General features: G+C 42.8%; 2 protein-coding genes across 8 annotated transcripts in view; one reads left to right on the top strand and one right to left on the bottom strand.

The window, feature by feature from the left end:
* Window positions 1–20,362, top strand: part of CLVS1 (clavesin 1) — a 98,649-nt gene extending 78,287 nt beyond the window's left edge. The window contains exons 4-6 of the mRNA XM_059861145.1: window positions 579–689; window positions 1,824–2,059; window positions 19,100–20,362. Of these exons, the coding sequence (XP_059717128.1) occupies window positions 579–689; window positions 1,824–2,059; window positions 19,100–19,187 (435 nt within the window). The 3' untranslated portion in view covers window positions 19,188–20,362. The remainder of the gene's footprint in view (window positions 1–578; window positions 690–1,823; window positions 2,060–19,099) is intronic.
* Window positions 20,363–20,378: 16 nt separating this feature from the next.
* ASPH (aspartate beta-hydroxylase) overlaps window positions 20,379–26,369 on the bottom strand; it is a 112,121-nt gene continuing 106,130 nt past the window's right edge. For all 7 annotated transcript variants that reach the window (XM_059861103.1, XM_059861130.1, XM_059861115.1 and 4 more), the window contains one exon: window positions 20,379–24,611. In XM_059861103.1, the coding sequence (XP_059717086.1) occupies window positions 24,461–24,611 (151 nt within the window). In that variant the 3' untranslated portion in view covers window positions 20,379–24,460. The remainder of the gene's footprint in view (window positions 24,612–26,369) is intronic.

A 26,369-nucleotide genomic window follows, 5' to 3' on the forward strand; every position in this document is an offset into this window, starting at 1 on the left:
TCCCGCAGTTTCCATGGTGCTGTCATGGTGAGCTCTCCCCACACCTTCACTTATCAGCATTTCCCACCCATCCTCCTCCCTGTAATATGCTGCTTGCTCACCCCGAAAGGTCAGCCATTGTGATGATGATTTTAGCAGGGGGAGGCAGGGAGGCCGAAGGGTGAAAAGGTGAGCTCTGAGCAGCGCTGTGCGTGGGAACCTTGCGCTGTACAATGAGAAATTACAAAGCTTCCCCTCCTCAACCCCCTCTTACTTCCCAGGCCGGCCGAGTCAGATGCCCTGACGGAGTTAAAAAATGTTCATGAGAAGTGGCTGGAGACCCGACTTTAAATCTTCAGCATCTCCTCGGCAATTGACGTGCCGGAGTGTGGAGGGGCGAAGGGACTGCCTCTGTCCGCAGAGAAAACCGATACAAACGCTTACAGGCATCTTTTTTTGGTTTTCCATTTTTCTCCTGCCCCCTCCCAGTGCTCGTTAGCAGATGGAAAGAGACAGATTTTTCCTTCGACTTTCAGCCAATTGACTGCCGGAGTAAAGCACTGCATCTCTTAACTGCCTTCCTTTCTTTCTTTCTATAGGACAGCTTTCCTGCACGTTTTGGAGGAGTCCATTTTGTCAATCAGCCCTGGTACATCCATGCCCTGTACACGCTAATCAAACCATTCCTCAAAGACAAGACAAGGAAAAGGGTAACTAGATGGGGGTGGGGGGTGGGGTGGGGAGGAACCTGAAGACCTGGATTTTCCAAGTAGCTGCCTGGGGTTTTTTCCTAGTTTTTTCTCTCCGTTTTCCAGATGGTACAAGAAAATCACTGCTGCTCTTAAAAATTAGAGTTTGGAATGGTTTGGATTGATTCAATAACTCAGCCAGGGACCAGAAATTTGTTATCACTAACAAAGCATGAATACATTTTACTGGGACATGCTCAAGGATAGAGAGAATTGGCGATGTGGAGGGATTATCAGGCCTGGCTGACGTTACTTGCAAGCGAGGGAAAATTCAGTTCAACTCTTTTTGTAGGAGTAAAAATTCATATTACATTCCTTCAGCAGGGTGACTGTTTTCACATGATGGTTAACTCACTTGCTTCCACCAAAAGTACCCATGCCTGAAGGCTGTTTGCTCACACTGCAGAAGGGGCAGATCCTCTCCACTGAAACCCAAGTGAATTGGTGGTTCTGCAGTCATCCTAGCCATTTGTTCTCTGCGGTCTGTCAAACAATAGCTGAATAACCCCTCAGGAGACCCCAGAGCCCAGAGCTGGGTCTGACTAGGCAGGAAAAGGGTAGGACCCACCTGAAAGCAAAGAGGGATTAGAGAAACAAGTGTTGCTGAAGCATCACCGAGTGGTGACACAGCCTGATACAGCCCTGGAAATGTCTGTCCTGGGGTGCAGGGCTAGTGGCCCCCTCAGATGCTGAAGTCCTACTCTTTAAGCCTGCTTTCAGTAAGCTCCACTGTCACCCTTTTCTTCTCACTGCTCTTCATGTAAGCCTCTATCCTCTTACAGTAGCAATAATCAGTTGTAATTCCTGACTTCTGCTTCTCCTGATCTGGTACTTAAGAAATTGTCAAGTGCCAAAAGCAAGCAAATGGGAGTTTACAGAAGTGTTAGTAGTGTCAGCCTTATTCTTCATCTGCCCACCCCGAAGTTAATCCCCCCTCTTCTGCCAGCTGAGTAAACCCTGAGAGCTTTTGAAATTCCCACCTGAAACTGCAGTGTCAACTAATGATACTCCACACCTCATTAGCGCTGCTATGATTGTGCTTAATGAAGTAAGGAGTCGGTGATGACTTTGAACTTTCTTTTTGATTTGTTAAAGATCTTTCTTCACGGCAACAACCTGAACAGCCTTCACCAGCTAATACACCCCGAATGCCTGCCCTCTGAATTTGGGGGGACTCTGCCTCCCTACGACATGGGGACGTGGGCTCGAACGCTGCTGGGTCCCGACTACAGCGATGAGAACGAGTACACCCACACCTCCTACAACGCCATGCACGTGAAACACGCCTCCTCCAACCTGGAGCGGGAGGCCTCGCCCAAGCCCATGAAAAGGTTGGTACTGCCTTCGAAATCAGCTCTTATTTGGCTCTCTGAACAGGTTTGGCTTAAATCTCACACGAAGGGCTCATCTGGCTCAAAGGGAGGCAGTAATCTGGCAAATGTTGATGGCGAGGAGGGCTTCACCCTGGGCTGTGCTCATGGTGTGGTGGGAGAAAGGAAGCCTCGCGGTGGAACCGTAATTACTCGTCTGATTACTGTGCATGAAAATGAGGGGAAATTAATGAGCCCCTGCACAGAGCATTACAGGAAGTGCATCAGGGTGAGCTGCTGTCCTGCACGGTGCAGTGCACCCAGCGGCACCACTTCAGCACTGGTCCCAATTCCTTGCTGCTGCTCTGCTGCTGCTGACCTGCTTGTTATCGATGAGGGATTCACCTCCTTGAAAAAGCAGCTTTTGTACGATGAGCACCACTGCCCTCTAAAGGGAAAAGGAGTTGGTCTTCTCCCTCTGCTTCTGCTCCCACTGGCTCTGCAAAGCCCTGCAAAGGCAGTTGCAGATCTGCTCTTTCAAATGCTCTGATTTTAGTTCTAGTGATTGTGCATTCAGCTCTGAATGCTCAAAATGACACCTCTGGAGCTCGTTACCCTCAGTAGTTTGGACTAATTGTGGGGATGGGGTCAGGAAGTCGGATACCTGGCACAGAGCTGTGGGTGGCACGGCTCAGCCAGCACCAGCAGCAGTGAGCCGTGGCCGTGTAGGCTCCCCTGTGTGAGTGTAACATCTGCACTTGCCTCACCCCTGGCATCCCCCTCCACGAAGCTGCTTTCCATGCAGATGGCAGTGATGCTTTCCTCGCTGCTGCCACTTGATGAGTGCGGTGCTCACAGGCACGGCGTCGCTCTCCGTGACAGGCAGCGGCCATCATTTTGTCACAGCAAAATCAAAGCTGACAACACAGACAGGCCATAATGTCATGCAATTAATTTTGAAAGTCTTTCATCTTCAGAGGAAAAAGAAATGCATTCTTGATTCACAGCTCCCTTCCAGGTCAGAGGGATGCCACTCAGCTGTGTCTGCAAAGTAAGGCCTCGTGCTGGAAGCACTAACACTTATGACTGACTGCAGGAGCTCACAGGGCCACAAGGCTTTCAGGCTATGAGCCTGCAGCCCTGTCATGAAGAGGGGTGGCCACCTGCATTGTCAGCAGTTCTCACTCTTGACCACCAACTGAGGCTGGGAGCCAGCATGAGTTTACAAAGCCTGCCCCAGAGAGCTGAGTTTAAACCAAATTATTTTTAATAAATACTGTCAGTGAAATACACTGAATTATATTAGAAAAATGTAGTTTATTAATAAACTATATCCCCATTTACATAGCTTTATAGAAAGAAATATGCAGTGTTTTAAAGCTCCAAATATGTTGAGAGCTGCTCACAGGCAAATCTTTGATGAGGATCTGATCCTTGGCTGCAAAGAAGGGAGGGTCTTATTGTGCCCTCAGGAGAGAACCTCAGCTTGAAAATTAGTTCAGTGCCAGAAAACCCTGCCTTGAGGCAAAGCCTTCTTTTATAATCTATTCACTAATAAAAAAGTGCACTATTACAAATACGGGGAGGGGATGAATCTAATTTGTCATGTTGCCTCTGGGCAGATTAGATCTAACTTTTAGCCTAATTTCGTTACTCAGTGGTTAAGTCAACCATCTGATCTTGCACCCCGTGGTCACTACTTGCTGTTAAAGGTGAAAAGTTCACAGCTTCAACAGATTTTCTCCTATGAGTATTTGCTTTGATTCTTCTCCTGAAATTATGGTTTGGCCCAATCACAGGTATGTTTAGAAAGCATGATTGTGTGCTTTATTAGATTTTTTTCTTTTACCAGATTTCTATCTAAGGCATCTTAAAAGGTCTCCAGACTTCTACCAGCATTACCTGTCTTTATATATCTCCCCTCCTTGCCTCTTTAGGTTCATTTATCTCTAACACAATGTGAAACTCAGGCTATGACTGAGATTTCTGGGTACTCTAGAGAGGTTTGCACTAGAGCATAGGTGATCTTCTGACGTTATTCTTCATCTTAAATATAACTCACTCACAAATGGTCTATCATTTCTTTCCCTTATTAAAACAATTTCTAGTTTTATTGAAAATATCTCCTCTGGTCCTTCTGCCCTGGCATACACTCAGGTAACATGTTAATTTTGTGTTTTTTCTGATGAAATGATCGGTTTAACAAAAAATAAAGGTAAAGGTCACTGACTTTTTCTTTAGCAGTCACATTCCACTGAAAGGGGCAAATATGCAAAGGCTGAGCCTTCTAAGGTTTCTGCAATTTAAGGCTGAAAAGCCTGAACAATTACAGGACCTTTCCTCTCTGGCTGCCCAGACATCACTGCAGGTTTACCTGGCCAGTTTCCAGCTGCAGGGGAGGGCAGCTAATGAGACTTGGCTTTAGCCGGGAGGCTGAAATTGCAGTGGCTGTTCCCAGCTGTGGCACTGTCCTGCTGTGTGACAAGGTGCAGAGCTGCAGCCCCTCCTGGCTCTGTGGCCACTTGCTGTAAAGCCACACTGGACCAGAGGAGTGTTAAAGCACCTGGAATCTTTGAGGTCAGTGCTGCTATAACAGCTGAGAGCCTTGTGCTGTGACCACAGAGGAGTGTCCCTGTGAAATGAAATGCCACCATTCTCTACACCTGGAGAGAAGCTGGCCCTTGACACCTTCTCCAAAAATAGTGTCTGGCAATTTTAGTTGCAGAGAGGCTGAGAAATCAAGGTATGAATTATAGATCTGGAAGAAAATTGCCAGGAAATGGAATCAGAGAATGTCTGACCAAAATACTGAAGTAGCCATGTAACTTACATTAGCAAATGATGCAGAGGGGGGAAGGAGGCCATTTCCAAGATGTTCCTGAGACCAAACAGAGAACTAAAATAAATCTCCAAATGCAGACCAGGACAAAATGAGGCACTAAGCAGCAGTGAGAGGGGCTGAAGCTGGAGCAGGTACCTGTCTGTAGGTTGGCTTTAGGACTGACAGCAGTGCTTTGGCTCCTGTCACCATGGCAGGGACATGTAAATTGAAATAGGTTCACCTGAGAACTCTGGGGAGGATGAAGAAAGCAGAGACAAAATTTTTCCAGCAAGAAGCTATAGAAGACAGTGGTTTGTTTAACTTCAGAGAGCAAAGGTTGAAATGGATTTGAAGGAAATAAAATCTGGGGAGAGAGAACAAGTATTTGGGAAAAAGGACAATTTAGGCATTAGGCATGAGATCAAATGGGTGTAAGGTGATCAAAGTATACCTTGGCTGCAAATCAGAGCTGGTTTGCTAGCCATCAGAGGGCAGAAACAGTGTGCCAGTGTGACAATCCGACTGATACAGGAGTGAAAGACTAATGTGGAGGGGCTACAGGAGATTAAACTTGCGCAGCAAAGTCTCATTAGAATCCAACTTCTGCTCCATTTAACAGCAATGGAAGCAGAACATTATCTTCTTCCCAGCTCAGGCAGGGGTGGTTTTCCCAGTGACTTGCACAAGATTTGTTCTCAAGAAAGAGTCTTTGTTGACTTCAGAGAATGCAGGTGTTGTAGATGGGGAAAGGATTGAAAATCCTCGTAGAGAAAGGCTGCCACTGACTCTAGTCAGTGACATAATCTTGAAAATGTTGAGATTTGATGAGTGTCTATAATATGGAAAATCTTTAATCAAAGCCATTGCAATTTTTCCACCAGTGGCCACATGAAGTCCCACTGGAGCAAAACCAAACCAGTGGAAATGGCATTCCCATCTGCAGTATTGTCTGGGATCCCAAGGACTGTATGAACAGATGGGAAACAAAGCAAAACAGCTGATGACTCCACACAATGAGTCTTAATTACCAGGGGGGAGGGGAGGGGGAGCAACAATAATAAAAATCCATTCAGAATGTATGTTTGTTAAGATTCAGCTCAGTGAAGTCTGAAATGTGCAAGGTAGTAAACATGCAACCCAACATTAATACAGCCAACTTAGTTTAATCTGAGAGCCTGGCTGCATCCATTAGACAGTCCTGGGAGCAGCAATGGCACCAGGCCCTTCCCCTATCTTGAGCCATCTCTTCTGAAGGGTCCACATCCATCCAGTAATCCTGTCACTCAAGAGTTTTGGGATTTCAGAGTAGTGTAAATGGGGCAAAATTTGGAGCACAGGGAAGAATATCACGTGCCTTTCAGTTGTGGCCAAGTCTTCTGTGATCTCTGATGGTCAGAAAGAGGCCTTTAGTCAACAGGCAGCTCACACAAAAGCAAAGCATTTGCCTGAGGCATTCATGCTGGCTTTTGTTGATGAAGTGTTGTTTTTAGGAGCAGCTGGAGGTTTTATCTGGGTTCGCAGTTTAACAAATAGTTAGGGTGGACGGCTAAGCCTAGCAGTTAAAGAGCCAGAGACTGCTCTCAGCATATCACTGTGCCAATAGGGCACAATATTTTAGCCCCATTCTCCTAGCAGTAGGAGATCCCTGTCTGTAGCTATTTGGGTACCTAAAAGCAGCGGGTGAGCATCCCCAGGTGGAGGGATGGATTCAGGGACTGCTGAAGATGTGAAAGAGCTCTGTTCTTTGAAGTTTCCTCTATTCTCCATTGTCACCCCTGCTCTTACACTCGGGTCCAGCAGCAACAAGTAAGCTGCAGCAGCATGCTCCCTCTCTGTGACTCACTTTTCTTTACAAGAACTGCCCTTCCTCAGCTGCATCTCGGTCACTTCTTGATGTTTGAACTTGCTCTTCAGTCTGACTGATGAACGCTGTTCTCTGCCTTTGCTTGCTCCCTGCACAGGCACCAAGCACAGCCTGGGAGCTGAATGTTCCTTCTCTGCCCTCCCAGGCATCAAAAGAGCACTAGCTTTTAACTTGCTGCCAGTGCAAAAAGGTTTGAAAATTTAAAATTGCCTTGCAGAGAAGAAAATTTTACCTAACAACTGCATATATAGTCTGGCTAAACAACCTGGCTTGTTTAATCAAACTTATTTAATCAGAATATAATTAATGATAACTTTATTCAAATTTGGGATTAAAAATTATTCTTAGGATAACATGGATTGCAAGAGCATTACTAGCACAGAGTCAAGCTTATCAGAGACTGTAAATTCAGAGTTAGGATAAAACTTTTAAAGTAGAGATAAGTACACGAATTATGAACATGTACAATCTGTGAATTATGCTTTTCTACTGTAAAATAAAAACTTAAAGAATCGTAGAACTGTAGAATAATTTATGTTGGGAAAAAACTTTAAGATCATCAAGTCCAAGTTAATCCAAGTCCACCATTAAACCTTGTGCCTAAGCATCACATCCATACATCTTTTAAATACCTCCAGGGAATGGTGTCTCCACCACTTCCCTGGGAAGCCTGTTCCAATGTTTACAGTCCCTTCAGTAAATAAATTTTTTCCTAATATCTAGCTTAAACCTCTCCTGGTACAGCTTGAGGCCGTTTCCTAAAGGACTTCAGCACCCAAAGACTCGATGGCCTGACCAGTGGCTCATCAAAAGCCCCCATATTAAGCATTTTGAAAATGCAGTGGAAAAAGTCTGTTGGAATGCATGATGTTGAGTTATAGCATGTGGATTTTTATGTCCCAGATTAGAGTGAAAGGATTTTAAAGTACAGATGAGGGTTTAGCCATTATTGGCTCCTGATGTGTGTGTTTTCAAAAGCCCTGATATTCAAATGAACTCGTTGCTGAAACTAATTGCTGTTTCTGAGAAATGGGATCCTGCTTCCAGAAAGAAGGATTTTACAACTGGTCCCCACTAATGCCGACTGGAACAGTTTTAGAACCAAAAGGGGCCGTTCATGGGGGTGACTTATGTAAGGTTTTTATTTATTCAGACTTGTTTCTCCGTATGCCCAGCTGGGCTCTGCAAGGCAGGCCTTTCTAGTTGTTATCCTTAGTGTGACCTTAATGTTCCTTCGCCATATGTTTCTGCTTTTATGGGTCATGTTTTATGCCGGTTCACAGTCAGCACCAATTTACTGCAGAAGTAGTAAAATACCAGCAAATAAAAATCAGTATGAAAATGTGTGAACACTTCCCACTGCCCATGGATGGCAGCTGGGCTGCTCTGCTTGTAGCTGGGGTGCATTTCTATTTGTGTTGGGGCAAAAGGGAAAAACTTGGGATAAAATAACTCTAAAATACACAAGACCTACAACATAAGGCTCACTATTTCATTATAAATTCACTATTCACTATTCATTATTTCATTATAAATTATTTCAAACAAAAAAGAATTTCTGAATGCTTCTGCAGCAATGCTTCCCCCACATGCAGATGATGAATGAGAAATGGACTGGTAGTAAAGCAGGTGCTCCAGGGACATGCACATCGTGTAGTGTACACATTCTCTAGTAATATAGAGTTTAAAGTTATATATTCTGTTTAAAGTTTATAGCTTTTAAACAGAATCCAGTGAATACCTCAGAAAGAAGTGGAAAGCAGCTGGTGGGTCTGGCACATTAACAGGTTCTAGGGAAGCTACAGGTGAGGCTGCAGCCCCCTCTGGAACACATAGCAAGAGAAGCCAAGTGAGTTGCACAGCCACAGCTGAACCAAGGACAGGAGGGATGGGTAGCTTGGTACTGGGGATGCCCTGGGATGAGGCAGGAAGTCAATTGCTCTCTGGGGGCATTGACAGTGTGGGCTTCGTTTCATCTGTTTGCAGCACTCAATTCCCAGTGCATGGGTGCACAAACACGGGCCAGAGGTGAGAATGGCAGAACCAGTGCTGTTCAGGCTGGCTAAAATACTGTGTTGTAAATTATGTCTTCAACTGGCTATAAATTTGCCAAAAGTTTAGTAGTTTAGATTAGAGACATGACACTTAATAAAACAAATGGTTTTACACTGCTTATGTCTTTTGCTGTCCTGTGAAAAATCGGCCTACATCTGGCTGAGTTACAAGCCTTTGAAAGGGCAATTCACACATGCCCTGTAGAAACATATTTAATTTTAGCATTTAATGGCCCCACAGATTGCCTCATGCTTTAGCTTAGCCTCCCAACATAAATAAACTTGTTCAGCTTGTGTTGATGGTTCAATGCCCACAATGTGCATCTCCTGCCTAGGCCGTGGGGTGTAGAGGGCTTTTGTAATTACAATTTTGCTTGTGATCACAATTGTCTCTGCACTAGGCCAATCCATGGCATGGAGCCAGGATTTGGGAGACTGACACCTTTTGCTTGCGGAGCTTCATTCTCCCTGCTGTTGGCAGGAGAATTGGAGAGAAGAGGATTTAGTGGTGAACCCATCTGTGTACTGGAGACTTGGGTCACTGGGATGGGAGCCACAAGGCAGACTGAAAGATGAGGTGGGCACAAAGGAGTGGAAGCAGATGGACTAGGATACACACTTGGTGGGCAACAAATGGCTGATGGAGACCAGGTTCAGTCTGTTGGGTACAACCCTTGAGAAGCAGACCCCATTCTCCCTCTCCCCCTGAGCCCCTGTGTCAGCCTGGCAAGTAGCTTAAACCAAACTTCACACAGACTGTGAGATTGCACATTGCATATTTTCAACATGCCAAGCTATAGATTGTGGGGTCTAATTTCCAGAAATACTCAGCACTTGCCTGCAACAAGTACCATGGGACATGTGCTCTGAATACAGAAGCTGTCACTTAAGGCTGAGGGCTCTGCAAAATCAGACCTTCAGCACTGGACACCCCATTGGAGGAATACTTGCACCCAACCTCACTGTGTTTCAACTCTCCACATGCAAAATGAAAATCCGAAGAACACCAACTCTCACAGTCATGCTACGGCAGTAAATGAATGAGCATTTAGGAGGCACACAAGTACTTCATTGATAAACTCCACAGAAAAGCTCAGGAGAGAATTAAAAAATGGTATCTTCAGAGCAGGCTTGGGACTAATGTGCAGCAAATGTGTCACAGAGCCACACGCTGAATCACCACAAGAAAGCAGAATAAAAAGCCACTGACTAGCACAGCATTGTGTACGCTGAGCGCTGAGGGAGGAAGGAGCCCTCTGAGAAAGAGCAGAGTGCTCCTGGGGCCAGGGTGCAATGCACAGGTCTCAACACCCACACACACCTGGCCAAGTGACTGCTGCTCACACAACCTACATTTTAGTTTTTCCTGCTGCGGTGGTGCTTGACTTTCCACTCTAAATAGTACATCTGCAGGGCTGCTTTCATGCAGTAGAGCTGCTCTTCTGAAGGACAGGAAATTTTTGATGTATGATGGGGAAGTAGAAAGACTTATCCCCTTTGCTCTTAGCACTCTGTCCTCCCTGCTATTGCCAACAGCCATGAAGAGACTGACTCAGTGGCAGATCTGGCTGAGATGCTGAGAACTGGAGTCACTGGAATGGGAGCTAAAAAGGCAGACTGAAAGATGAGGCAGGAATGAAGCACTGGGTTGCCTGGAAAAAGGAAGCCATTGGGCTTGACAGAGAGCTTGGTGGGCAAGGAAATGGGAATAAGCAGGAAAAGCATGAGTGGTCATGACAAGAGCATGTGTGTTCATGTGTGAATATTTATAAAGTGTGAGAAGAATTTTTTTTCATTACCTAGTCTGAATTTCTTTTTTTAGATATCAAATTCTGCATGCTTTGTAATAGCTCTGCTGAATCTGATGTAAATTGGTGTTTGTTGCTGCAGGGTTGTTTTTGACCCTATGACTAGGCTTACCATGTGATGGGTGACATATTGGATTCCAAAGGACTAAGGGTATTCCAGGAAATCCTTGCTGAAGCAGGTGCTGCTATTCCTTCTATGAGGAAAAAAAGTGTGTGGAAAACTCAGTCTATAGCAGAGAAAGGAAAGGGACAGGGAAAGCTCCCACCCATGCCATTCCCCTGCCCTGGCCTGAGGCAAGATCTTGACACAGAAGCTCAGAACACTTAGGAGAAAGAGATATTGGGCAAATCCACACTGATGAAAAAAGACTGAGATGTACACCCTAATTCCGTGGCTGATGGCAGACAGACCAACTCCTGTTTTCATTTCTCAGGGATAGGCCCTGCCAGAGGAGTCTGGCTGCATTCGCCCTGCTTATGCTCTGGTTCCATCTGGGTCTCAGTGGCCTGAAGGCATGAGACTGTGTGCACTGTGTCACACACTTAAGCATTTCTGTATGTTTATACAATTCAGAGTGTCTGCAATAAGCTGAGAACTTCTCATAGCTCATCAGAAACCTGTTTTTACAGCAAGTGCCAAAGGATACACACCACAGCCTTGGAGAGCAGTGTGGGCTAAGGGACAGGTCAGGACTGGGTGCTCAGACAGCCAGGCCATGGTTAGAGTCAAATGTGGTGCAGTGTCATCCCTGACCCTCTCTTTGCACACCCTGCAGTGAGCTGTGCTCAGGGTTTGTGTGGAGGGAAGCAGCTGTGGCCAGCTCTCAGGGACAAAGGGGCATGGCAAGAACTGGTGGGTGCAGGGAGGATCAGGGGTTTTGTGCTGGGGTTCACTCTGCAGTAGTTGCCTCTTTAGTGAGGCAACTACTCCGAGACCTCTCACCAGGGTGTGTTCACCACTAGGGAAAAAGATAGTCACTGCTGCCAGAGTGGCCACAAAGGCAGCTTCCATTTGGGAAGTGCAGCACCTTGGCACCACTGTCCTGAGGGCTGAGCCTTACAGCAAGATGATGCCAGAGTTTTCACACTGCTCTTGCCCCTGACTCATCATGCCAGTGGATCATTTCCAGCTCACCTGGGCCCCCAACACTTTGGTGCTTCTGCATCTCTTTGCAGTGCTGAGATTGGTGTACCAAAGCTGCCCCTCTGGCAGGTCTCTGTGGCACAATACTCTGCTGTCTTAATGCAGAGCTGCGAGCCAACACCAGTGTAGAAGCTGTAAAATTGCTTTGGCAAGAGATTTGAGTAGGGCTTGTGAGCCTGGGCGCAGACCTCCACACCATGGCTGCTGCACTGGGATTGTGCACTGCTGAGCAGGGCTGGCTTCATCTGCCCACACAACCTGGGGAACATTTCCTTTCCAAGCACCTTCAATAACAAAAGGGCACCTTTTGCCCCAATTACTTCACACCTGTACATGTGTACTGTTTCTGTGATACTGAGGAGAAATCCTTGTTTTTCCCAGGCAGTGAAGCCATACACTTGAGTGAGGTGTGTTGCAGAACACACTCTCAGGTCCTGCACCCACCTCTACAGTCTAATGGAGGGAGAAAGGCAGAGAGAAAAAAGTCCCTCAGACCTTGTCAGCACAAACATTCATGAGTGTGATTTAAAAAAATATGTTCTGTAAAGGGAATGAATACTTGGGAGATGAACAGCCCTAAGGTACTGGTGAAATCTGAATGGAATTTAAGTGAAATGAGCAGATGGGAGGCGAGAGGTAGAAAACAGTCACTCAATGTGATCTGCAGCATGTCACTCTGAGAGCTTGAAGCCTCCTGAATTTAGGGAAGAAGACATGCCACCCTCCTCTTTCCTCTTTCCTCCTCTTTTCTTTCCCTGAAAAGAAGCCCAACACAAAGATATCCTCACTCCTGTGGGCTGCAGCACATCAGCATTCCTGTGAAGAAGAGCATGAAGTGAGGGATCAGAGAATTGGAGGGTATCTCTAAAGACAAACATGCTGTGATGCACTGGCACTTACTGTTGGCTCAGCCCTGGATTTTGTACTGTGTTTTTTATGGGAAACAAACCTGATACCTAACAAACATCAATTCCTGTGAGCTGATTGACTGCAGCTATCCTCTGAGAAGAGCCTTCTGAAAACAGTACAGCTAGGAGGTCTGCATCCAGTCTTACATGGTTTTTGACTGAATTGGAGAGAGTTGCATAAAAGTGGCCACACACATAAAGCCATCTGTTCTCTTAGACATTGATGTACATACCTATGCAGTGCTGTCATCTGAAATATATGGCCAGCCTGCTGGAGAAACAGCTGGGTATTGTTGATTTTCCAGACTTCCAAATATTCTTGCTGAACAGTAAAACAACCATGGGGGGTTTGATTGACGCTTTAAATGGACCACACTCAAATGGTACCTAGGGTTCAGAAGTGAGACTGAGAATTCATTCCTCTTTCCATTTTCATTTTGTTCTCCTAAGAAATGTTACCTAGCCTTGGAATCTCGATTAGTAAGGTCTATGGGCACTGACTTGCCTTTTAATTACTTCAGATTTAGGTCCTAGTCCACTGTGATCACGTACTCTTTCAGGAGCTAAGTCTCTCACAGGGATCATGCTAAAGAAAGACAGGCACAGCATCTGCCAGCTGAGGGCAGTGACCCTATCTGTGTGATACAAACAATTGTCTACTTGTGTTAAAATTTAAGTCAACTGGATTCTCCACAGCCAAGTATCTTTCAAACTGGTTACTAAGAATTTTTAGCTGAGAAAGGAAGGAAACCAGAAGGTTTTGAATTCACATACAATCATTCCAGAGCTGCAGAACACACAGGACAAGTGTCATGTTTCTGCTGCATACTGAAGGTAATATAGTGAAGGTGAATAATGAAGGTGTGAGGCAGTTGTGGCTGTGATATGTAGGAAACATTGCCTTGTAAGTCATGAAATCTGTTCTATCTGGTTTTAACAGATGAGAAGGCATCAGAGCAGGGAGTTGAACGTAGGTAACCCATGAATCATACGTTTATACCATATGTTTAGAACAAGTCAGATGAATAGCGCCCCAAGAATGTTTATTTCTCTGCCATTTATAGCACAGGGCGACCATAGATGTCTGATTATGAGATGAATCAAAACACAAGTGACTAAAAAGTATTGACAGGAGAAGGCCAGTGCTATTTCTGTTTCCTGCTTAGATGATTAGTTCATATCTGGCTCAGCTCAAAATGACTTGGACATTTCTTGAACATGACAAAGTAGCTGCATTCATCCTGCAAAGTGTAATTAAATGGTTTTAGGCACTGTAATGGCCTCTTGGCCTCCATCTGTTACTCCAGGAGGACATGAATCCTCTACAAGTCTTTTATAAAACCGAGAGCCATAACCTTCCGTTATCTAATCAGTTGTTTTGGATACCCTACAGTGCCTTAAATGGCTGTAGATATCTATGTTTAGCAGCTGAATGTCACCCACACTGTGAAGGCTGACACCTCAAAGGCATAATTGACTTGTAAAGAAAATAGTTGCCCTGTCAGGATAGAGAAAGATGAATTGGGATGGTTCAGAAAAGTTGGCATTTCTGTGGGCGCAGAATCAAAAAAAGGTTGAGGAAGAAGCCTCTGGAGATCTTCTACCCAATCCCCTGCTCAGTGCAGGGTCAACTAGAGCAGCTTGTCCAGGATTGTGTCCATCTGGATTTTGATTATCTCTAAGCATGAAGACTCCACAACCTCTCTGAGCATTTTGTTTCAGTGTTTAAGCATTCCCCAGCAAAAAATGCAAGTTCCTGTATTTCCATCTATGTCTGTTGCTCCTTCTGTCACTGAGTATCAATGAGATGATTCTTTTGTGTTCTACTACTCCACCCCATCAGAATATATTGATGTGGAAAGACAGCAAAACAGAAATGCTTTTGTCTGGTGCCATGAACAACTCCTGCTGGCCATGGGATACCACCAGAACAGTGTCCACTGCATTGACAGGGCCAAAGCTTAACCCCTGCTTGCCAAACAAGGGAAGTTTTGTACTGCTCATTTACCATTTTAAATCAAAATAACTTAAATTGTTGTGTAAGAGGGTGCTTTGAATGCAAAGATGCAATTTACAAAGACTAGTCCGGGTAAAGGTACTTTGGTGTCTTACTGCAATTTATTTTTCAATAGGAGGTTAAGGTGCAATTAGATACACACACACCTTTTCAAGAACCATGAACAGGTTGTCTCAAAAATGTGAAATGTGGTTGTGAAGTCCTCTGAATAAAAATTAATGCAGATAAAACAGGTAGCAGTACTTTTAAAATAAAAACTAGTCTTAGTCCTAGGCTCAGTGCTAGAGCCAACATACAAACCCCCCTAAATAGTGTGTAAACTTGCACATACCTAGAATGTGACTGCTTTCCTTGAACTAAACATGTGTGCTAGATACACAAGAACCAGATGAAACCAATAGATAGGGTGCTTCTTCCAAAGAGTATTCGTCTTACCATAATTTCTACAGCCAAAAAATACAGGGAATCTCAGCACCCAGAGCTGAAGGACCATGACTGTGACAATGATCAACTCCCAGCTGACCCTGAACTTGTGCAGCATCTGCTGCTCCAGCTGGATCCCTGCTAATCCATGGGGCCTGATGGGATAAATCTGACAATCCTCTGAGTTATCTGATGTCACTGCAATGCCTCTCTAGATGATTTTTGAGTGGTCTTGGAGATCCAGAGAAGTCCCAGCAGATTGAAAGCTGGCAAATGTCCCAGTTTTCCAGCAGGGCAAGAAGGAGGAAACTACAGGCTTGTTAGTTTCCCTTCAGTGCCCAGTAGAATCACAGAAAAAATTATTGTGGGTGGTACTGAAAACCACCTGGAGGATAATGCAGTCACTGGTCACATTCAGGGTGGTGATGAGGAGAAAGTCTGGCTTGTCAAACCAGATTTTCTTCCACCACAGAGTAACCCACCTAGCTGATCTAGGAAAGCCAGTTAATGAGATATTTTTGGAATTCAGCAAAGCTTTTGATGTTGTCTATCACAGTGTCCTTCTTGACAAAATATCCAATACTCAGGTGGATTAACATACCATGTGATGGGAGAGCAACTGGCTCACGGGTCAGGCACAGAGAGTTACAGTGCATGGGGTGACATCAGACTGGCAATCTGTCACTAGTGAGGTTCTGCAGGGCTCCATCCTCAGCCCTGTGCTCTTCAATAGCTTCATTAAACGAGGTGGATGCAGGGCTGGAAGGAATACTTACAACAATAAATGGGAGGAGCTGCTGACTGCCTTGAAGGCAGGGTGGTCCTGCAGAGAGACGGGCAATAACCAACCATATGGAGTTCAACAAGGATTCTGCACCTGGGATGGGGCAACCCTGCTTGTGTGAACAGTGTGGGGAATGAGACCTTGGAGGAAAGTGCTGTGGAAAGGAACATGGGCTCCTGGTTGATGGCAAACTGAACATGACTCAGCAGTGCCCTGGCAGCCAGGAGGGCCAGCCCTGTCCTGAGGTGTATCAAGCACAGCATCTCCAGCCAGGCAAGGGAGGGGATTGTCCTGCTCTGCTCTGCTCTGCTCTGCACTGGGGCAGCCTCACCTCCAGTGCTGTGTGCAGGTTTGGGCACCACAATATAAAGCTATTAAGCTATTAATGAGTGTCCAAAGGAGGAATGAGGATGGTGAAGGGACAGGACAGGAAGCCACATGAAGACCAGCTAAGGTCACTTGGCTTTTCAGCCTGGAGGAGATGGGGAGACCTCATTGTGGTCTTCAGCATCCTTATGAGGGGAAGTGGAAGGGAAGGTAGTGATATCTTTACTCTCCTAACCAGTCACAGCACCTCAGGAAAGGGCATGAAACTGAGTCAGGGGAGGTTTATTTTGGATATCAGAACATTTTTCACCCAGAGAGTGATTGGGCACTGGAACAGGCTCCCGAAGGAAGTAGTCACAGCACCAGCCAGCCAGAGTTCAAGAGGCATTTGGACAATGCTCTCAGGCACACAGTGTGACTCTTGGGGATGGTCCTGTGTAGGGCCAGAAGTTGGATTTGATGATCCTGATGGGTCCCTTCCAACTCAAAATATTCTGTGATTCTGTGATTCTACAGTTACTGGTCAGCTGAAAATGCTTTCTGCAGCAGTGGCCTACTGCAAATCATCTTTTCTCTGTCATTACTTAAAGTAAAGCTATAGAATGCATTCAGGGTGTTTTAGACCAGTGAAATATATATCTCATGCTAAGTTATTACACTAGATTGTGAGCTGTATATCGTCAAAACCCGACCACCTACATTTTTAATACTTACCACAACTGAAGAATATGAAAAAAATCATTTTGGAATATTTTTTTGGAATTGACTGATTTTTTGATTTTCTACATAAAAAAGTAAGTTAAAAATAAAACTAGAAACGCCTTTCAGCAAAGAAACCCCTGATGTATTTGGAAAATGGAAATCCAAACACATCCTTTTTTTGTGGTGTCTTAGAAAATAGTAATGATTGTTCAAACCAAGACTGTGCCCAACGGATAGATATCAGAATTGCTTATTTCAGGATAGTAATCTAAGCAGCTTTTAGCAAGAACAGAAAATAAATTGTTGCTGCAGATCTTAGAAGATACAAAAAATCTCAGTTGGATCCCTCCCCACATTATTCAGAAGGGCTGGGCATAGTATTTTTAAATCATTTGGCTTTTGGAATTTGGAGGTCAGGTGGGTTACAACACATTTACTCAGTCCTCTGGATGTTTTTTTTCAGTGTAAAAAGAAACAGCAGAGGACCTGAACACAGAATTTGGGATTATGTTGCTCCCAAGGTGGTGTGCATCCAAGTACCATCATGGTGGAGAGCCCTGTATCTTGCTGTTACAGAATGCAAGAATTTTTGAGTGTGTAATAAGATGAAGGTGGAGATGATCAGCAGTGATCACAAAAGGAAAAATTTTCAGATTTTTCACAGTTGACTTAGAGCAGAAACTTTCAGCTGTGTTTTGGGAAATACTACAAAGGATACACAACTTTTTATATCCATTGAAGGGCAGTGGGTCAGAGAGAAACAATACACTGGTGATGAGTATTAATCAGGTATTATTAATTAATAATTTTATCTGGTAGTCAAAAAGAAATTATAAACCTGGTGATGTTGCAATTTCAATCCATTCCATAACAGTTTGAATGCCACATGATTATTTTTTGCTGCCTCATACTAGAAATATGTAAATTGCCATTTAGCATAATCTCCCAAATCAGTTGTTTTCCATATTAAAATGCAATCATAAATCACTATTCATGTCACATATCTGTAAAAAATATGCAGTGAAAACATTTGGGCAAACAATTTCTTTGAAAATTATGGCATAAAGTCTTCCCATTGAGCATTCAGTTTTTGTTATCTTTCTTCAGAGATTTTTTTTAAATGAAAATTTTTTATTATGCTTTAATGAAAGCTCCAGGCATAAGAATAGGAATAATTATCATACAAGTTATTCACAGTCACGATATTCAGTCCTGCAGTACCAAAGGATGTAATTTATTAAGGATTCTAATCAAAAGAGAGGTGACATTTAATGTCACAAAATACCTAAAGCATAAATGAACAATTGGGAACCACAAATGCATCATGCATGGAATGACAGCTACTCCTAATTCTAAAAGCTATCCATGAGAAAACTGGCTCTCTATAACAATACTATGCACTATGTGAATGCCTGGTCTGCATGAGTCTATCATCACTTATGAAAAAGTTCCCTTTCTAAAAGTACCAGATTTACTCAGAGATCTTGCTCTGAAGCTCCACTTCCAAATTGGGAAGCAACTCCTAGCCCAAAACAGAGAAAATGGAGGATAACAAATCTCTGTAACAATAAATTAATCCTCCTTCCATAGCTCAGCAAGCAAACATGATAGCCCACAGACCTCAGAAAATTAAAGAGCCTTGAATTTTCCCACAATTTTGATCCCAATCAGCTTTTGTTACTGCAAGAAATCATGATGCTCCTTTTTCTCTAATGCTTACTCATTTTTCCGTGTTGGGATTTTTTAAAATCCATTAATAACAAAGTATAAACTATGCTTCCCACCTTGGAGACAGAAATGAATTTTAAATAAAGTTATACTTCAAGGGTATAGGCAGGGAGATAAACTGCAGGACTGGGCACACCAGAAGCTCCCTCATCATCATAGTAACCCTGTGTTCTTCATTGGTCTTGGGTACCTCATGGAAGATCTGCCCTGGAAGCTCTTTAAGCTGCTGAGCACGTTCAGCACTAGGGATGGTAGGCAAGCACTAAATATTTTGAAAGCATTTGAGATCTTCAACGACTCTCTTCCCTGCTTGTATTTAAAGGAGTTTCCCAAATTCCTTATGTTTTCTACAGAAAAGAATTAAAAAGCCATAAAGATGAAAATGGACTAAAGCAAAGATCATAAAAGAAGCATGAGGACCCCAGGGAGGTGAGTGCATCTGCAGCCATCATTGCTATCATGTGTGTTTTTCTGCATTCAGGTCCCAGTCTGTGGTGGAAGCCGGCACGCTGAAACACGAAGACCAGGGGGAAAGTGAGAACACCCAGCCACTGCTGACTCTGGACTGAGCTCTCAGGAGCCCCAGGGAGATCCAGGAACAGACCTCCACCTTGGCAGAACCCCACGGAGCACACCACACACAGACACACGCACGCACACACGCGTTCCGCTCGATAACAAGTCCTTCGTGTTTCCTGAGCAGTAACAACTGTCACCAGCCATCTGTCCCCAGGGACATCTGAACAAGATCTGAGAAACTTCTACTGACACAGCAGTCTGTCCATATACAAAGAATTGGATTTCTGGCTTTTTTTTTTTTTTCTCTTTGACTTGTGACATTAAAATATTGGAAATGGTGGGACTGCATTCTCTGTTTAAAGAAACCAGGGTGTGTTCATAGTGTTTCTGAAGACTCCATCAGGGATGTTCATTTTATAGAAGTGAAGGTTGTAAGAGTTTTAAGGAAAAGCATCTCAAATTTAAACTTTACGCTGTAATCAGCAAGTGTAATCTGAGTTAGAGGGCAGAATCATCAGCATCTATAGAGTACTTGAGTTTTACAGAAGGATTTTGCATTTTAAAAAGAACCCCAGTGCCAGCATAATGCCATTCTACATGACACATTGTGACTGCCTCATCCATGCAGCTTATATGGGGGTCACATTTCAGTATCTAGCAAAAATTGTTCTCAACTTTTGAAGCCCTTCTAAAACTGCTAGCTGAGTGAAATGAGCTGTGTGAGCAGCAGACACACACAATTTGAAATGCAATTACTTGATTTTAATAATGATTAAAATTTCCACAGGCAACTTAGGAGCCTATAAGACATGTGCGTGTGCATGTGTGTGCACGTGTGAAGGGGGTGGTTCCAGGGAGGCACACTGGACAAATTCAGCAGTGATTAAAGGTTCAATCCAGATTGTTTCCTTTAGGTCACAACAGTAAATGAAAGCTCTGCAGAACCATTTACCCCCTTCCCTCCTGCAGTCAGGGAAAAGTGTAGCCAGAAAGGTATGCTGATTGCAGATGTGGGCCATGGTTAAAATGAAAAAGGAAAACTTAGAATACAAGTACAAGTTTCAGAAGGAGAATGCAAGAATACAATACAGTACAAGTTTCTGCTAGAAGGAAATGTTGAAGAATAGAAGAACTGAAATGCCAAAGATCAGTTTGTTTTATCTCTGTTTGCTCTAGCTGCAAAGAGAGTACCATCCCTTCATTGAAATGGAAATCGGATTAAAGAAATAAAAGAACAATCATTATAAAATTGCATGTGCAGTGACTTTATTTCTTAAAACAGTTACAATCACTGTACACACTTTAAATCTTCAATTAAATTGCCATACATTGACAATTCACTAGAACAAGCAGTTGGCAACAATATATCAAAGGTAGCAGTGTAAACCATACATACAAAATGAGATGATAATGGGCACAAGGGTTTTTAATGTGCACTGGAACACCCACTGAATTCTCAAGTGTTAGGCTGAAGTGATGATATAGTTCAAGTGGACATGGCCAGCCCTAACAGATGGACTAACAAAATACTGCCTTTATCTACAGCAACATTTTATGGCTGCACAGGACAGGAAGGACATCCTGCCAGATCCTATCAACACACCTGGGATTTACCCACTAGTGTCTGTGCAGAATAACCTCACTCACTCTGCTCTTACTGCAGCAACGTGTCATTGACACAAAGCCTGGCCCTCATGACAGAGAGCCAGCTTTAAGGCTGTGGATGGTCCCAGCAAGGCAACATAGGAGTCAGTAAAAGAAAGCAGAAGCTTGCAGGAATATTAAAAAAATAAGATGACTGAGCCCATTTATCTTTGGGGTTTCTTCCATTCCCCCCCCCCACCCTACAACATCACCACCTATTACAGGAAACAAGGATGTCAAGCCCTGGTAGCAGCTCCTTTCTCTTCCCTGAGCTCACAGAGACTGAAAGGCATTTGGATTTGTCAAAGAGAATGTGCTTAAAGCAGAAAGCAAAAACCAAAAGAGACAAAAAAAGACAGAGATTTGCTATTATACTGCAGCATTGAGGAAGAATTACTTTGGTTTGTGATTTTTCTCTGTTAATACACTCACCCCCACTGCCATTGAATCTTTGTGATGATCTGTTACAATCACTGTTCATTAAAGTGGGTCTTGTCCTGCCCAAGAAGTGCAAATACTACTGAAATCTAGTCACTGAGGATCAAACCTCACAAAGGATAAATGATTTACTTTCTTTAACTGTAATATGAATAAATACATATGAGGCCTTGTATATAACTGTATGAAGCCTGCATTTAACCATAGGCTCTTACACAGATTCTGTGCAAGCAAGGTAACAACAGGCAGGGAGGAACATGATAAGTACACACTGTGTTACAAACTATACTGCCCTTGTCTGCCATTTCCTTCTGTAAATAAGTCTAACAAAAAAATAATGCAAATTGCAATGGATTTCCATTGAAAAACAACTTCACTTCCTTCCTTGGCATTTCCAATGTTGAAAAGCTTTTCCAAGACAGAATACCACTTGGCAAACAGGAACACCTAAACCAATATGCCAGTAATTCACTGCAGAATTTCTGCTCTATATATCCTCCCCACATACAGAGCTAATCCAGTAACTGTACCTAAAAAAAATTATCCACTCTTTGCTCCCTGACAGGTGGGCATACAATAGATTCCCTTCAGTGTTGCAGGAACACCTTGTCTTATTTGAGGCACTTAAGATTTTTTAAATGGCTAATGTATCACTACACAATCTAATAAACAGTGCTGCTCTGGCACACACACATCTTGGGGAGATTACTTTTATCTATTTGTCAATTTTATCTATTTGCCAATTGCAATTGGACAAGATAAAGTATGAGCCTAAAAAAGGAACAATGAAATAATCTGAAGGACGGCGTGGATTTTCATAAATAAAGCTCCAAAGTTTTTACCACTCCTTTAGCATTTACTCTGAGCTATAGAAACTACAATGCAACATTAATAAAAATATTTCTAAATCATCAATTTTTGTTTAAGAAGTTCTTGATTTTTTCTTTACACGCACAGTCTTTATTTTAGAGAATTACCTTAATTTGTACTGCTTGATCACTTCAAAAATATATAAAATATAGGCTCTGACTTGACAGCTAACAGGATATTTAAAAAATATTTTTACTCTTTTACCCCCACAAAAAGTACCTTATTTTCAGTTTTTCATCATCATTCTCCAAATGATCTCCAAAAGCATTTTTATATTATGTGAAACTTATAAATTTTTACAGTTTTTCATTATTATTAACTGAGAACTGTTACTTTCTGGTACATTGTTATAGTTTCATTATTATTTTTGATATGGACAACACGTTAAAACCTAATTATCTTAGCTGTTTAAAAGTGACTCTTGATAAGACAGGGTTTATCAGTTTAATATTCAAAAAAGGAAATTAAAGTGCACACTTCCAGAAACTCTTCAGACTCATTTATGGTGCAGTCATCATGTGTTATATGGCATTACAAGATTTAATGACCTAGTAAAATACAAGAATCTGAAAAGCATTCAGTTTATGGGAATGCAAAGCTCTTATCTGCAGTTTGCTTCAGCAAATGTGACATTCAGGTCACGATACTCCAATGCCATGATGTAGACTCTGCAGCAATAAACCACTGAGTACCACACAAATAAAATCTGTTCTGTGTCTTTTGGACAAGAAAGCCAAAGCAGCAAAGACTAAGTAATCTCAGTGCCTCCTTGCTTAGTGTTTGTCACTCACAACCCTCAGTAATGATGCCCAGAGCACCCTAGCACCCCTGCCCACACCCAGCTGGTGCTGTAGCTGAGGAGAACAGCCAGCCACAAGCATCAGCAGTGCAATCTCTGCTCTCTCTCTCTCTCCTGTTAGTGTTCTTAGAAGTTAAAAGTGGAGGGTCCTGCACACTCCAGCTCCCATCAAACAGTACAGACCTAAAAGATCTGCCATCTGCTTAAACAACTAACTAGTTTTCTTTCTTGAAAATTGGCCTTTTTAACATACAGTAAATTCTGTATTCTACTTTTGCAGTATACTCTGCAAATACAGAGTACACTGTAAACACTACTGGGGATCAGACTACTTCAGCATTATATCATTCATTTCAAGACAAGGAAAATGCCATTAGGTCAATTACAGGATCATTCTAGCACTCTGTAGGATGCTGGCAGTTGTAGTTAATACAAGACTTGAAGGTCTTTGTCTGCTCTGCATTCTGGCAGGAAGCCAAGTTGGACCTTGTACTTCTGCCCAAAGCACAAGAAAATCTCCTTTTTTTCTTTTTTTCTTTTTTTTTCTGAATGATCACCAAAGGGCATCCAAAGAGGAGCCCCTGGAAGGAGAGGCCCCAGACCCTCGATGGGTAGAAAGGATATTACACCAGAAGCTTTTGTAATGATAGGAGAAACAGCAGCTTACCATATAATTCTAAGAACGGTCAAGTATTTCAAGATCTGAGCCTAAAAATGTCAGATTTGCTCAGCATTTCCCAAAATCACATTATCAAACTGAAGGTCACCTGCTAACTAAGAGAACTATTCTGTTTTAGAAGAACAAAGCTTCACTAGACAGCTATTATGCAAGTTTCTGTTTACATTTCCAGGAAGGCAAAAGAAGGCCATACTTGGTAAAAATGAAATTTGTTCATATAGTGTTTTCCTTCTGTTGATAGCTAGAGACACACGTATATATATCACCTTTTTAAAAAATAGTGGTTAATTAAAGAAAATTTGTTCATAATTAAGCTAGAAAAATACAGTTACTCAGGTAGAAAAAGTACAAAACACACATAATCCATTCACATTATCTACAGTGATAACATAGGGACATGTTCTATGCCTAAAGCAGCTAACATTACACCTGCATACTGATTTTCAAAGTCAGTGGTGTGCATACGTTTGCAAATATCTTCCATGTTGCTTCTCAGACAGGAAGTATTCCCTAGATGTAAAATCATAAATCATGTGCCTGAACATAGTGAAGCAGGTGACTGACTGACTGGTTTTGGAAATAAAATACAGGCATGGCAAAAACATCTGCACATTCCTCAGCTTGAAAATCCAGATCTATTGCTTTTTGGCTGACAAGACTTGTGTTTTCAGACTTGCAGCCAGAAAAACAATACACATCAGTGCTGTATCAGTATGAAACAAAACATGGCTTCTTTCTGCTTTTAAACCAAGTCCACTCTGATTGTAGAATGTCATCCCTATCTTTTCTTACCCTTAAAATGCTTGTATACTTTGTATGCTGGATAAATTAATCCTGTTTTCATACTCCAAAGGAGTTAATACTCCTCTGCTGCACACATCAGAAGAAACCCCCTAAATAGCAGGAAGGGTACGCCTCTGCTGGGCTGTTAACTCAGGGTGCCACACATCCACGATGAATATCAGGCGATAGCTTTCAGCATCCTGCCATACTTCGTGTTCGAAGGAGTCATCAAAAATAAGAACTTTCCCTTCTTCCCAGTCTCTGTAAAACAAAAAGAACATGATTTAGTGTAGGACTTGAAGGGCTGTGGAGCAGGTAAGCTATAGATCAGCTCTGATGATGCTCTTTGACATATGAGAAAGATTTAAACAGTACAGATTGCACAGTCAAGATTTCACTGCCTAATCCAGAGAGACTGGAGTATGGGAGCTTTAAAGAAACTACAGAAAGGTTAGTCTAATGGACTTTTGTATTATTGAGGGATCCTTCCCCCTCATTCTGCACAGTTATGCTCACAAACACATTCAGACATTTACGGTGTATGTTATTTATTATACTTTTAATTACTTGAGTGAGTATAGTACTGGTGTGATAATCCATTTTTCTTCATTTCTAATCAGATACATCAGTGATGTACATAAGTGATGCAAACTGAGGGAATGACTAGTAACATGGTCATACAGTTCAAAAAGAAATTACTTTAAATCAATTTGCTTTTTCTAAAAATCAGAACAATGCTTTTGGAAGGTCACGTGGTCCAACCCTCTGCTCATAGGAGGACTCACTGCAAAGTTAGATCCAACTTTGAGATTAGATGAAATATTAAAAAATCCACTAGTGAAGAGCCTGAGATATCTGCAACCAGGGGCACTCTACCATCTTATTGCCAAAACTCCCTTTTACCTAGATGAAAGTTCTTTCATTGTCCCTTGTGTTCATTGCCTCTCATTCTGCTCTGTCTTCCTCAGAGTCACCCCTCAGTAGTTAAGAGAGTAACTAGGCTACTCTATAGCCTTCTGGTTTCCAGACTCCAAACCAGTTTGTTGAGTTTCTCCTCCTAATCATCTTATCCATCCTCCACTGGAGTCCCTCTAGTTTATCAATGACTTTGTTGTAATAAAGTATCCCAAACTGGACACTGTACTCCAGAGGCAGTGTCTTTAATGCAGAAGAGAGAGGAAAAATTTGTACTGCTCCAACTGTTTCCTACAAATTTACTAACACAGTCCAGTACACAGCCAGAATTCATCAATACAAAAGAAGATTATAAGTCATGTTCAACTTGGCCCCTAGGGTCCTTAAGCCCTGTTCTGCAAAGCTGTTTTCTAGGCAGTCATCACCCAGCCACTCCAGCCGCAAGATGTTTATCTGTTTTCAGCCGCAGGGCTTCGCTTTTGCATTTGTTGAACTTCATCACGTTTCAGCTGGCAGCTTCTCCAGCCTGCTGAGACCTGGATTCATAATTTTGAAGAGAAGTTTAACACCTAATTATACACCTCCAGGTGAGAGTGGATGAATACCAGTCAAGGTAACAACGGTCAAAGGAACATTCCTTCCTAAAGCCACTCTACCATGAACACACACAATTTATTTAACAGGATTCCACAGGAGCTGAAGCAACCCAAGAGGATGGATGTGCTCAGAGGAAAGTAAGCACTAAGAACAGTAAAAATGGTAAAGAAACAAAGGCCTTGCCATCAAAGATGAAAATGCATTGCTTAAGCTCATTCACCTGCATTCATTTACAGGGAAAACAATTATCTTTTTCAAAAACAGGGTGAAAACTAGGTTCATACTTCCAATTCATCTCCATATTTTTAATTCAGCAAAAGGAAAAACAAACCATTAAAATTTATGGGGTTGTGCTGTAATGTTCTGAAAAGAAATTGAAATAGGATCAATTTAAATAATCAGCTAAACATAATTTAAACAAGAGTAGAAAAACCAGAGAGCATAACGTAGTAAAAAAAATTCACACTTGCACATGCCTTAAAGGCCCAGGTTAACAGCCTTTTGCAG

Source organism: Haemorhous mexicanus, chromosome 1 (genome assembly GCF_027477595.1).
Source record: "Haemorhous mexicanus isolate bHaeMex1 chromosome 1, bHaeMex1.pri, whole genome shotgun sequence".
Classification (NCBI taxonomy): Eukaryota; Metazoa; Chordata; class Aves; order Passeriformes; family Fringillidae; genus Haemorhous; species Haemorhous mexicanus.